At 43.9% G+C, this 13,812-nt stretch overlaps 1 protein-coding gene across 2 annotated transcripts in view; it reads left to right on the top strand.

Annotated features, from left to right (window-relative positions):
• The window catches only part of HERC2 (HECT and RLD domain containing E3 ubiquitin protein ligase 2), a 189,026-nt gene that overhangs the window by 50,849 nt on the left and 124,365 nt on the right, over positions 1–13,812 (top strand). For both annotated transcript variants that reach the window (XM_058666516.1, XM_058666517.1), the window contains exons 10-17: positions 560–733; positions 2,566–2,754; positions 3,351–3,502; positions 5,539–5,696; positions 5,798–5,911; positions 7,086–7,337; positions 9,880–10,073; positions 11,389–11,589. In XM_058666516.1, the coding sequence (XP_058522499.1) occupies positions 560–733; positions 2,566–2,754; positions 3,351–3,502; positions 5,539–5,696; positions 5,798–5,911; positions 7,086–7,337; positions 9,880–10,073; positions 11,389–11,589 (1,434 nt within the window). The remainder of the gene's footprint in view (positions 1–559; positions 734–2,565; positions 2,755–3,350; positions 3,503–5,538; positions 5,697–5,797; positions 5,912–7,085; positions 7,338–9,879; positions 10,074–11,388; positions 11,590–13,812) is intronic.

Consider the following 13,812-nt stretch of genomic DNA (forward strand, 5'->3'; position numbering starts at 1 on the left):
GGATTTTACAAATACTTGCTGCCAAAGAACCATTCTGTTATCATGCTTTAGCCTGATTTGTCTGTTGCTTAGCAGCTCTAGTGATAAATTTCTTCTGCTTTTGAAGAATTAGAACTGACTTAATTTTCAGATAAAGTTAGTATTTTTCAGAGTGTGCCACCATTCAAATTAAAATAAAGAGTTTTTGTTTTGGTTTTCAAAGGCAGGTTGAGATGCTGTGCTGTGTTGTGAACTACTCCCCGCGCTCCCAGTGATGTTATGCCTGTAGGCTGGCTTGACTGTGCTAGTAAAGTGTGAAGTCTACACATAAGATTCTTCTTACATGTGGCTTGGTAGATTCAGAAATATTCAATCACAATTGTGTACATTTATACAGTGAGTACACGAGTATATAGCTCCACAGTGTAACTGATCCACATTGTTGTTTAGTGGTCAAAATGAGCACATTTAACGATAATACAGAGCTGTGTATATCAGACTATAAAGAACGGTCAAAGGATTATCGAATTACTTTTATTTTTATCATTTCTGAATGGATTTGTTTACTCTTCTTATCCAGCTTTTATCAGGTCCTCTGAGTCCCAATGAGAGTTTCTTGAGGTACCTCACTCTTCCGCAAGACAATGAGCTCGCCATTGACTTACGACAAACTGCAGTGGTCATCATGGCCCACTTGGACCGCTTGGCTACGCCCTGCATGCCTCCGCTGTGCAGCTCCCCGACCTCTCACAAGGTATGTGCTCAGCAGTCCTCTGGGGGTGTCTCCTCGTTGGTGCCACTCAGAGACTTCTTCTCTGCACGTGGCAGGCTTGTCCTGGTGCTGGCAGCAGGGAAGGACTTAAGGTTTTAAACACGTTTGCAGTTTATGGTGTTGTCAGTGTCCCAAGCGAGTGATGAACAAACTGAGGCTCAAAGGGCTTGGGCACCTGAACTGAGATCCCAGGTTCCAGATTCGGAGGCCGCATCCCCCTGAGAGCTCATCCTAATGTACACCATCATCTGCAGGGAGGTTCCAGAGCCTGGCTGGTAAAGTCTCAGCCCAAGGAGTCTCACTGTGTGTGCTGGCTGGGCTGGTGTTGTCAGTGTGGTTATATATCTGTAACTCTCTCTCCATGTGATGCGTAGTAGTAGCGGTGGCATTAGTGACCTCCGCCCGTGCAGGCCCACCAGGGACCTCCTGCATGTGGTTGTGTCAGATGATTGCAGCATTTCCCTGTTGTATCCAGGAGAAAACTGGTTTGAAATGGGAATGAACTTGGCCAGCATGACACAGAATAATCCTGCTTTTTTTTTTTTTTTTTAAAAAAAGATGTATTCATTTTATTACAGCCAGATATACAGAGAGGAGGAGAGACAGAGAGGAAGATCTTCCGTCTGATGATTCACTCCCCAAGTGAGCCGCAACGGGCCGGTGCTTGCCGATCCGAAGCCGGGAACCTGGAACCTCTTCCCGGTCCTCCCACGCAGGTGCAGGGTCCCAATGCCTTGGGCCGTCCTCGACTGCTTTCCCAGGCCACAAGCAGGGAGCTGGATGGGAAGTGGAGCTGCCGGGATTAGAACCGGCGCCCATATGGGATCCAGGCACATTCAAGACGAGGACCTTAACCATTATGCTATCGCGCCAGACCCATCTGTTATTTCTGAAGCTGCTTTTCCTCATTAAATATGTCCATTGGGGGTCTTTCGGAATCAGTGCACACAGTTTCTAAGCTTTCCTTTAAGAGCAGCTTGGTATTGCCTGTGAGGGGGTATTATTTTTATGAATGAATCTTCTGGTGCTGGGTGCACTTGAGTTATTGCTGAAATTTTCTTTCACATGGTTTTGCTGTGTCTGCCTGGGTTTGTAGTTGGAATGAAACCCAGGGGGTGCTGGGTAACAGGTTGCTGTCACCTGCAGCAACAGGAACACTGCTCTCCTGACTTTGTGTTGGGTTTTTTATTCTTTGTTTGTTAGGCACGGAATAGTAATCTGGTATAATTTGCGCGCTTAAAACTGTGTAGAGGGCCCGGAGCGATAGCCTAGTGGCTAAAGTCCTTGGCCTGCATGCGCTGGAATCCCATATGGGTGCCTGTTCATGTCCCGGCAGCCCTGCTTTCCATCCAGCTCCCTGCTTGAGGCCTGGGAAAGCAGTTGAGGACTTCCCAGACCTTGGGACTCTGTACTTGTGTGGGAGACCCGGAAGAGGCTCCTGGCTCCTAGCTTCGTATTGGCTCAGTTCCGGCCATTGTGGCCACTTAAGGAGTGAATCAGCAGATGGAAGATCTTCCTCTCTGTCTCTTCTTCTCTCTTTATATCTGCCTTTCAAATAAAAATAAATAAATCTTAAAAAAACTATGTATAGGCACCATTTGTATTGTTTTCTTAGTGGGTTCTGTATTAAAATGAAATGCTGAAAAAATAGCCTGTTGCTTCAGCTCACCTGCTAAGGTAATACTGAATGTTATGAATTATTGTGAAATCTTGAATCGCCTGCTTTCTTTCTTCACTTGCTCTGTTTTTAGCCTAGGTTATGTCCGTGGCACTCCTGCACATATTTAGGTGCTATCCATTTTTCTGTCTTACAGGGATCATTGCAGGAGGTCATAGGTTGGGGGTTAATAGGATGGAAATACTATGCCAACGTGATTGGTCCTATCCAGTGTGAGGGCCTTGCCAACCTGGGCATCACGCAGATTGCCTGTGCGGATAAGCTCTTCCTGATCCTGTCGCGCAATGGCCGTGTGTATACCCAGGCCTACAACAGCGACACACTGGTAGGTGCTCTGGGCACTGCACCCATGTGCTCCCTGGTGGGTGTGATCCCTTCTAGGAGACCTGGTCTGCAAGTTGTTTAGTTCTGACTATTGGTAAGCATCTGTGTGTTGTTCATATTGATGTATAATCTCAGTCAAAATTATTGTGAAGACCTTGAGTTATTAAGATTATGGGTTCTTTACAGTGAAATGCATGGCTAATCATATTTCCTATTTGTAACTGATTTTTCATGTATAAACTAGCTTAACTCAGGTGCTAGGCAGATAACAGATGAAGGATTGGGCGTTGGGTCGATGGTGGCACAGTGGGACACATGTGCCTTAGAGAAAGCATTCCTCACTCTTACTTGTGTGTCTCATTGCACAGGGATGGCTGGGACTGTCCAGTGTGGCACTGGTCCTGTCAGAGCAGTTGGAGGCCACCTGCCCATTGTGTGATGTGCATGGGAGGGCAGGCCGGAGCCTTGGGCTGGCAGTCACCTGAGGATCATGCTCTTTGAGAAAGAGTAGGGTTTGTTCTGCAGAGGTATACAGCTGATCAGAGTATGCTATCTTCATTGTTTGAAGATTGCTTTTCTCATTTTTTACCCTTTTAGGCTCCACAACTGGTCCAGGGCCTCGCCTCCAGAAACATTGTGAAAATCGCTGCCCATTCCGATGGTCACCACTACCTGGCCTTGGCAGCTACTGGCGAAGTGTATTCCTGGGGCTGCGGGGATGGCGGACGGCTGGGCCATGGGGACACTGTGTATGTACAGCTCCTTCCTGTTCGTAAGTTCCCCTTCTATTGGACCTGACCCACAACAGGACGGAAAAGTAGAAGTTTTGGAGGTGCCTAGAGACTTAGGGCTTGGGTGGAGGGGGATACGATGATGTATCCAACCCTGGCGACTTGAGAGCTTGCCCAAGAGAGAAGTGATGTGAATCAGTCTCCCCTACCTGTTGCGGTAATCAACAGCTTTCTGCTGCTGTTGTGTTTTTAGCACAAAAGGTTTGCCTATCTTTTTAGTTTTACAGATACAAAAATCAAGAGTTTTAAAATATTTTATTTTAGGAAGTTTTGCTTACTATGAGAGAGCAGAAATAAAACTGAGAGTAGCAGTTATAAATGCCAGCATATAAAAGTTGAGAGGTCTGACAATTTTCATAGAGTGATGAGGACCCTTTTATACTTGATACTGTGAATGGACCCTTGTAAAAAAAGTAGCGGGTGGCATTTGGTTGAAGTTGGAGGTGTACACATGTGTTGGACCAGCTGTCTCATTTCATGTGGGTCAGATCCGTGAATAGGGAATGGACCTGTGTAGGGTTAGAAATGATTACATTTGTGACTGCCCATGTGTCCATCAAAAGGGCAGTGGAGGGTGTATGGCTCATTGATAACACATATTGGAGATGGAGGCTTCACTGCCTGCGAGACTGCTGGCTAAGAATCCAGCCAGAGGGAATCAGAGGGATGAGTGCATTCTGTGTGGCATATTTATATGGTGTTTGAGAACTTCCAAAACTTTTGACAGCGTGGTAAGGGCTTCAGACAAATTGGATAAAACATGGCAAAAAACCCACAAAAAACAAAAAACAAACCAAAGGAATGCTAATCACAGAATTCAGAATTGTTTTTACTTTCAGACTAGAAGGGGGTGGTATTGGCATGGAGCACATGGCTCTCAAAAGGCATTCAAAGTACAGGATGGGGGCATTAAGTTGTTAGTCTTGTTATTTCCTTTATGTTATTTACCATTTAATATATATGAAATGTTCCATTACAAAATAATTTGTATTTGAAGTTAAATACTAGATGAGAAATTTGTCCCTTGCTGTAGGAGTTCATGGAAGAAGATGGAGTGTAGATGGCAGGAACCTGTTCAGGAGTTATACGGTGATCTGAGCAAGACGAGAGCAGTTGGAGCAACGTGGAGTGGCTTGGCTTTCCTGTGCACTCCTGTACCTCTGGGTGTCTGTATTTATTATGTGGATGAGTGGGCTAAAGGTTGGCAAACCATGTCTTTGGAGAGGCCACAGCGGGCTTATATTTATTCGCAACAAACTGCTGTCCATTACAGGAAGCAGTCTAGGTTATAAGTGTATACCATTTTGCCAGTTTCAAAATTTCTTCAGTTAATAATGAGTTTCTACTATGATTCTGTTGCCTCATATTTTTATTTAGAAAGGATTGATCACAGTGTGTGCCTTAGTAAAACCTACTGGTTTCATTCTGCTCGCATTTATTTGACAGATATGTATAAACTTCAGCTAGTGTACTCTTGGGTAGGTTCTGGCAGGTGGGTGCAGTTGGGCAACAGAGGACCTCTCCACAGCCCCTGAGATGGTGTGCCCTTGCAGTTGTTCCTGACACCTTCAGATCTGTCTGTGTTGTCACGTTTAGTCTTTTCCAGAATTTAACGTTAATGAAGTCATACAACACGTAGGATGGTGTGTCTGGCTTTTTTCCCTTAGCCTAATGTGTTAAGATGCTGCCATGTTGTTGTCATACAAGTAGTGCCTTTCTGATGGACAACAGTTTTGGGTCCTATGGATAAAGCTGCTGTGGGCTTTGACATGTCTTTGACAGACATTGTTGTGGGATTCCTACTGGACACCGTTCTTGGCACTGAGCTCCAATTCCACAAATTCCTGGTGGTGTTATGTATTTGAAGTCTCTCTTCCTTCGTTATTTTATGAGATGCCCTGGAAGGTTAAATGACCTGCTAGTGATTCCCTTTGCTGTAACACTAACAATAAATGCTAGAAGGGTATTGATGTCTGTTTCCTTCCTTGCCACAGGCCCCTGGAGGAGCCTAAGTTGATCTCTGCTTTCTCGGGGAAACAGACTGGGAAGCAGGTGGTGCACATTGCATGCGGGAGCACGTACAGCGCAGCCATCACAGCTGAGGGGGAGCTGTATACCTGGGGCCGTGGGAACTACGGCCGGCTGGGCCACGGTAGGTCTGTCCTGCAGGAGCACCAGCCAAGTGGGCAGCAGTGGGCAGCTGTCTCTTTTGGGAGGACTTGAGGAATGAATGACACTCATTTCCATTTTAAGGTTCCAGTGAAGATGAAGCCATTCCGATGCTGGTAGCTGGACTTAAAGGACTGAAGGTCATTGATGTGGCATGTGGGAGTGGCGATGCTCAAACGCTGGCTGTGACTGAGAACGGTAGGGAGAGCTCTTGGCAGGCGCTTGAGGGTGTTGATGATCACTTGCTTGGAGTGGGTGAGATCTGGAATAGAGAGAAGCTCATGAGGCTGCCACTCTGTCATTCACCTTGAAGTGCATGTGGATCCCAGGGGCCTCTGTGATCATAGTCTAAAAGTTACAGGACTTGGGCTTGCTCTGGCCAACAGCTGGGAGCAGCTGCCATGTGTCCTATGTGAGCATTTTACTTTTGTTGAAAAAGAAAGGTTAAAGATGAAAGGTGGGGCATCCTACCCTGTGCTCTCTGGACGGGGGTGACAGGTGGAAGTGGGGAATTCCAGTGAGCCATGAGAATATCGGGGTTTTAGGTGAACTCTGTACAACTGTGCACACTCTCTGATCTTTGTGTGTGGTACTGCTGAAATTTCTTTCATTGACCAGCTAATAGCGGTCTATTATCTAACAATTTCCAGGATAGAACAAAAGTTGACCTATTTTTGTTAATAGTGTGGAATAGAAATGCAGCTTTGCCAGTTAGTTCACTTAGGGTCTGTGTGACCGTGGCACAACTGGGTCACTGTGACAGAGACCAAATTGCCTAGAAAGGCTAAAAACACTTGCTTCTGATTTTTCTTTCTGATTTCTTCCTTTCAGGCCTTTTAGGCCTTTGACACTATTCACTTAGGCCTTATTTAACAATATTTCTTAGCAATTTAATTTGATTCAGCTTTTGCAAAGTATTCTTAGTTTTCAGTTTTAAAATAAGATCATACTTACCTTCTTGCCATTATATTTTGTCCGTTTATGTCATACTTAATCAAATAACGTAATTATGCTGATGAGGTTGGGAACAGATGGAGTGGAGCTCCTGACCTCTGGTCAGCACGGTGGACTCAGACACCTGCAGGCTGACTGTAGAGCAGTTAGTGAGCTACATTACTGCTCTATCAGTGCCAGAGCCTTGTGTTTTTCACTGAATTAAAACAAAAGGAAAATTCAGCTTTCCCTTTCTTAATTGCTTCCATTTCAGCCTGAAGTATAAACTAGATTTTTTTTTTTTAATGTAGCAGTATGTGTGTACATTGGTGGTCTGTATTTGTTATGTGTGCATTTTTGGTTTTATTGTTTTTCAGCCATTTAAAATTTCCATTAAGGTGTAAGATTATTTTCACTTAAATACATCTGTATGTTTTAGGGCAAGTATGGTCTTGGGGAGATGGCGACTATGGTAAATTGGGTAGAGGCGGTAGCGATGGCTGTAAAACACCAAAGCTGATAGAAAAGCTTCAAGACTTGGATGTTGTCAAGGTCCGCTGTGGAAGTCAGTTTTCTATTGCTTTGACAAAAGATGGCCAAGTTTATTCGTGGGGAAAAGGTGATAATCAGAGACTTGGGCATGGAACAGAAGAGCATGTTCGGTATCCCAAACTCTTGGAAGGCTTGCAAGGTGAGTGTAAATGTAAACTTTCAGGACCCTTTGGGGGGTTATTTTAGTAATCTTTTGAAGCTTACAGATCTCTTTTTCTTTAATAAATATTTTTATTTATTATTACTGTTTTAAAGATGTATTTATTTACTTGAAAGGGATGGTTACAGACAGAAAGAGAGGGGTTCTGTTCAGTGAAGAGGCAGAGAGAGCACGAGCGAGTGAGTCAATTTCTATTCACTGGTTCACTTCCCAAATGACCACAGTGCCTGGAAATGGGCCAGACCATTGCCAGGGATTGAAACTCTATTGGCTCTCCCACATAGACAAACTTCCGCTTATATTGATGGGTTAGGAAATAATTTGAAAGTGGATTGTTTATATTAAAAAGTGGCCTGGGATTTTCCTCACCAAATTGAATTTGAATTTTACTTTCTGTGTCAACCATCATTTCTTCACTCAGCTAGGTGGACTCAGTGATGATGGCTTCTGCCTCGTTTGGTCATGTGTACTCACGCTGTAGACACTACTGAGACCAAAGGCGATTGCTGTGGGCCAGGTGGGAGGTGGGATTGGGTCCAGTGAGGAGGTCTGGCTTGAACTTGTCTCTGGTGGGTGTACCACGCTTTACTGATTGCAGAGGTACTCAGTTTGCATCTTAACTGGAGGGAGAAGTGAGTAAGTGTGAGGTATAGTGTCTGCAGTTTGGGCAATCAGCATGGGCAAGACCCTTGAGTACTTTTAGGGTAATCTTACTAGGAGTGTTAGACTGCAGGTACCAGAGAGCCATCAAAACTATGGTAGCCTGGTTGTAGAAGGGGTTTTCTGCAGTGCTACACTGGTAATTGGTAGGTATCTCCATCCTGATGGAGTTGACAAGCAGAGAAGAGAGAGGTCAATGAGAAATGCTTTAGTGTTTTCTCTATTTTAGGGATGGTTAGTGAGCTTCTTCCAGGTCCCCCGTGGGTGCAAACACTTGGGTTATCTTCTGCCACTTTGCCCAGGGAGCCGGATCAGAGTGGAGTAGCTAGGTCTGGACAGGTGCCTGTATGGAATGTTGGCATTACAGATGATGGCTTTACCTACTGTGCCACAGTGCCACTCCCTGGAAATGTGGCTTTTAAGTGGAACTTGCTGATTCCTTTCCCCATAAGTTTTAGCATAAAGAATGTTAGTGCTTTCATGACCTGCAGTTTGGTTCACTGAAATATTTTGTAAGCTTTTTAGATAAGTTGACATGATCATATGACTTTCCCTATGTTACGGGACTGTATTTGAGTTTTATTTACCTATTTGTATTTCTCTTTATTATTAAAGGAAATCAACCTGTTTAGCTATAGTTGTTAGATGCAGATACTATAAGAATATTTAAATCATTGCTAGTAACATCTTTTTTGGTTAGTTTAAAACCATTTTAAATATTTTTTCATTTACTTATTTAGAAGTTAGAGTGACATAAAGGGTGAAATAAAGACAAAGAGATCCTGGTTTTCCATTCAGTGGTTTACCCCTCAAATGGCCAGTATGGCCAGGGGTAGACCAGGCTGAAGCCAGGAGCTTATCCAGATCTCCCAGTTGGATGTTCGGGCCAGACTCACTGCTTTCTCAGGCACATTAGCAGGGAGTTTGCTTGGAAGCATACCAGGTAGGAATCAAACCAGTACTGTGATAGGGGCTGCCAGCCTTGCAAGCAGGGTTTTGATCTGTTGTTCCATGACATTTCTGAGAAACAGCCCTGTGTGCCACTTGTGTTAGAATTACTAACAAGGGGAGCCAGCGCTGTGGCATTCTAAGTTAAACCTCTACATGCAGCAATGAGATCTATATGAGCACCAACTCAAGGTCCAATTGCTCCACTTCTGATCCAGTTTCCTGCCAATGTGCCTGGGAAACTAGCAGAAGATGGCTTGCATCCTTGGATCCCTGCACCCAGGTGGGAGACTCCAAAGAAGCTCCTAGCTCCTGGCTTTGGACCAGTTTACCTCTTGGTGTTGTAGTTGTTTGATGAATGAACCAACTGATGGAAGATCTCTCTGTCTCTCTTTCTCTGTAAGTCTGCCTTTCAAATAAAAAAAAAAATCTAAAAAATTTTTTTTTCTGATGGGAAAGTGATAATATTATAATACTTTGCTAATGTAATTTAAATAAAAAATGTCTCACACATCTCTATATATTTACATATATCATGAATTTGAGAGAGAAATAGATTTCCATTTACAGAAAGAATGTCCTTTGCAGAGGGGCAGGATGATGTGATCTCATGGATAATTGAAAGTTCATTTGTCAGTTTCTGAATGAAGATCTGAGTAGGGAGGTAAAAAGCCCGCAGGCCCTCTTATACCCCAGTGTTATTTTATTTGAAGGCTCTGGGTCTTAACAAATGGCAAAAGATAACTGGAGTTTTGACCATATCTTTAAGCAAATAAATTCTGTGTAATGTTAAAGTGACCTACCCTTAAGATGTTAGTTAAACTGTCTTCTAACCCAAAGGACCTGGTGGAAATCTTTGTTTCAATAGAAGTGATGTGCTTGACATTACACCTGCGTCCCTCTTTTCTTGTAGGGAAGAAGGTGATTGACGTGGCTGCAGGCTCCACCCACTGCCTGGCTCTCACTGAGGACAGTGAGGTCCACAGCTGGGGAAGCAATGACCAGTGCCAGCACTTTGACACCTTACGTGTGACCAAGCCAGAACCTGCTGCATTGCCAGGGCTAGATACCAAACACATAGTTGGAATTGCTTGTGGGCCTGCCCAGGTACTGTGCATACAGCTTGGTTTGCCAGTTTGTGAAGTTTTGGTTTCCAGTTATTCATTGCTAATGCGTAGTAATACCATTGATTTCTGGATATGTTCCTCACGTCCTGCAGTTGTACTACTCATGTAATATGGTGTGTTACAAGCTCCATTGTTGTTTCCTCTTTGCTTTTTTAATGGATGTTTAGGCTGTGTGTACATAGGAAACAGTTTTACTTCTTCCTTTCCTGTCTGTATGCCTTTGTGTCTTGGCCCTGCTGCTCAGGCTAGGACTTCCAATGTCATATTGAATAGGAAGGAAAATGGCTGTCCTTGCCTTATCCTGATGGAGGAGCAAAGCATTCAGTTGTTCATTGTTAGCTATGATGTCATCCATGGATTTATTTTAATAATACCTTATTATCAGATTGAGGCAGTTTCCTTTAATTCCTACCTTTTAGGATTAAAAAAAAATCCTGAATGGATACTGAAATCTGTGAAATGTTTTCTTAAATATTACCTCAATAATTTTTGTTCTGTAATCTGTTAGTACAGTAGGATGCATTTACTGATTTTTCAAATATTGATCAAGAGATGGATTACTGAGATAAACCTCATGGGACTGGAGTAGCCGGAAGTCCAGCTAGCACTTAGATCTGGAGTGCTGGTGCCTGCAGTGGCAGCTTAACTAGCTACACCATGGTGCTGGCCCAGTGATCCCAAACTATTCAGTGTATTATTTAATTTTGAAGTTTTTGTAGATTGTTCTGTTACTGATGCATAGCTGAATCCCATTGTGGCTAGAGAATAAATCCTATACGATTTCAAATCTTTTGCATGTCTTTGTATTTGTTTTATGCTCACACTTTGTTCTATTTTAGTGAACATTCTGAATGTGCCTCAGAGAAACATATATTTCCTGTTTTAGGGTAAAGTGTTCTAGAATGTCAGATTCAGTTCACTGCTTCTAGATTCTTGCTGCTCATTAGGGTAGCCTGTATACACTCAATATTTCATTGTGTAGTTACTATTGTAATACTTCAAGTGAACTGGAATTCTTACCACTATCTGTTAGTGTGCATTGATAACTTTTAGACAAAAAAAACTTTGAAATCCCTTGTTAGTGTTTTCATATGAGACAGAAAGCATTGTGGCTAATGAACTGGGGAGTACCTGAACTGGAGAGTGGTGAAGAGATGTGTGTACCTGGCCAGTTCGGGCCTCAGCCCTTTCTGTCCCTCTGTCCTTCCGTCCTTTGTGGTAGTGGGTCACTCTTGAAGAGCAGGCCGACTGCCAAGTTGGTAGGTTCAATTCAGGTTCTTGTGTTTCTTCCGCAGAGCTTTGCCTGGTCATCTTGTTCTGAATGGTCCATTGGCCTCCGTGTCCCTTTTGTGGTGGACATCTGCTCCATGACGTTTGAACAGCTGGATCTCTTGCTGCGGCAAGTGAGCGAGGGCATGGATGGTACTGCTGACTGGCCACCACCTCAGGAGAAGGAGTGCATGGCCGTAGCCACGCTGAATCTGCTGCGACTTCAGGTGTGACCGAGGCGCCCTTGTTTGTATTTATAAGTGCATTTGGAAGTCTTTAAGAATGTTCTCAATATTTGAAGAGTGTGGCTTTTAACCTGTTAGATGAACTGCTAATGAATATTTTAAAGCAAGATGGTGGTGGAGTAATGTATTTGAGTCTGAAAAAGCTTGGTCTGGTTATTTTATGTGTGTCCCAGGAAGCGTTCTCTACAGGCAGTAAGAATGTGATGGGTCATCTTATTTCTGCTAGCAGCAGCTGTTTGGTATTCATCAGGGCAGAGTCTTGGATTTTCCTTTGCTGAGTTTGGAGCAAATGACTGGGTAATTGAGAGGGGATTGAGAGAGGCAGAGCTCAGCTGCCAGACAGTGCTAGCCTGTCTCTTCTCTAAGCCTGGTTTCCATAGTAATACTCTCACTTCCTTTCAGTGAAGGTTACCACTTAGCATCCAAATGTAAGCTAAAAAAACCTTCCCTCCTGCTTCGCTCCCTTGGAAACCTGTAGCTGAAATACCATATTTTTCTTTATCTTTGTAAGAAATCCTATCACTCAGTGACAAAAGCACTGTTTTCTTGAGAGTTATTTTTACCTTTTATTGCCCAGTGATTTCTGTGTAATCCATCACAGCTCCCATTTTTTTGCTGAGTTTGAGAAAGCGCAGACCTGAATGGAATCGAGCAGCACTGTGGCCCTGACGCTCCTTTGGAGCCTTCTCTGGCAGCATGTTCCTCTCCAGTTCCTCTCCAGGGATCTGCCCCTGTAGTTGGTTGCTTCCCAGGCTTCATGCTGGTGTCCAGTTCTGGAGGAAGTCTGTGTGTTTCCCAGCCTTGATTCCTTCTGGTTCATGTTTGTCTGGTGCCATGTGTTCTTTCCTTGCTCTATCCTCTGCTCTCTAGATCCTATTTCAGTTATTTTTCATTGCCATGCAAATCTTGATTCTTAAAATGAATCCTGTCTGGGAGTCTTTATTCAATAGATGAATTATTTCACAATCATTTGATTATCTAGTGTATTTGAATATAATCTGTTATAATTTCAAGTTTGATTTTCATTATTTCTTTATAGATTGTCTAAATTTTTTTCAGATTCCTTTAATTGTTCATAATTAAACAATTTTTTTTGATGTAGAGAATGCTTTGTTTATTAGAGTGAAAACCCAGAGGAAGGTGGACTCTGGATCCAGATATATTCTTTTTTTTTTGGTTCTTTAAAGTAAAAAATTTTTTTGATGATGTTTACATAGTTGACTAGGGTGGGAAGGGTCAAGAATTAGGGGAAAGTGGGTGATACCATTGTTTCCAAAATTTCCCTTTTTCCCCATGTATCTGGGGGAAGAGGAAGCCACACCCAGCCTCCCAACCAATTGCCCCAATATTCAGGGTTGGGGAATGGCCACCCAGTATTATCCCAGGTCTCCAATGTGGAGCATGCTGCAAGGGTTCTGGTCAAGTGGTGTCTATAATTCTGAAATGCTGTTGATCTAGCTGATCCAGGGAAGAGGAAATCCTTCCAAGGCTTATTGGCTGACACAATCCACCGCAGAATTTTCATGTGCCCAGATATTTGCTGTCAGTGCTTGGCTGGGGTAGTTGACCAATTTATTCTGGTCTCCTTCCTCTACTATGGTGGCAGATGTCCTCTGCAGGCCCCAATGGACTGCCATATCCTCTGTGTGTACCTGGGTATGTTGTCCACTACTTGATCTTAGCCACTGAGGAGGCTCAGTTCTAACACATGCACTCCACGGTCAGACCACAGATGCTGTGATTCTCCCCATGGTTGCGGTTCTGAGTCCAGGGGTTCACTTGGGTGGATCCTCTAAGAAACCTTGTCTGAAGTGATCTCAGACCTGACTCTTGTATGTGCTTGCCATTATGGGGTCTGGCTCTGTGCATCACCTACATCAGCAAAACATAGACAGGTAGTTGTGATTGCTTGGCCAGGTCTATCTCTAGCCCCATCTCTTATGTAAACCAATGGATGTGGCAGCCCAGTTCAACCCTGCCCACCACACTCTTGGCCCTCACATATACCAGCAGGAACTGCAGCCTAGTTGCAGTGATCCCCAATAGCCCAATAGCCACCACTAGGCCTGCCCCCAGCCGTGGTTCTTGTGCTTGCCAGTATGTGCTTAGCAGTGGGAACAGCTGCCCCGCAGGAGAGCACCCCGCAGTCTTGGGCTCACACTACTCCTTCTGGGTCTCATGTCTGCTGGTAGGTGCTATAGCATA

Source organism: Ochotona princeps, chromosome 6, assembly GCF_030435755.1.
Source record: "Ochotona princeps isolate mOchPri1 chromosome 6, mOchPri1.hap1, whole genome shotgun sequence".
In the NCBI taxonomy this organism is placed as follows: Eukaryota; Metazoa; Chordata; class Mammalia; order Lagomorpha; family Ochotonidae; genus Ochotona; species Ochotona princeps.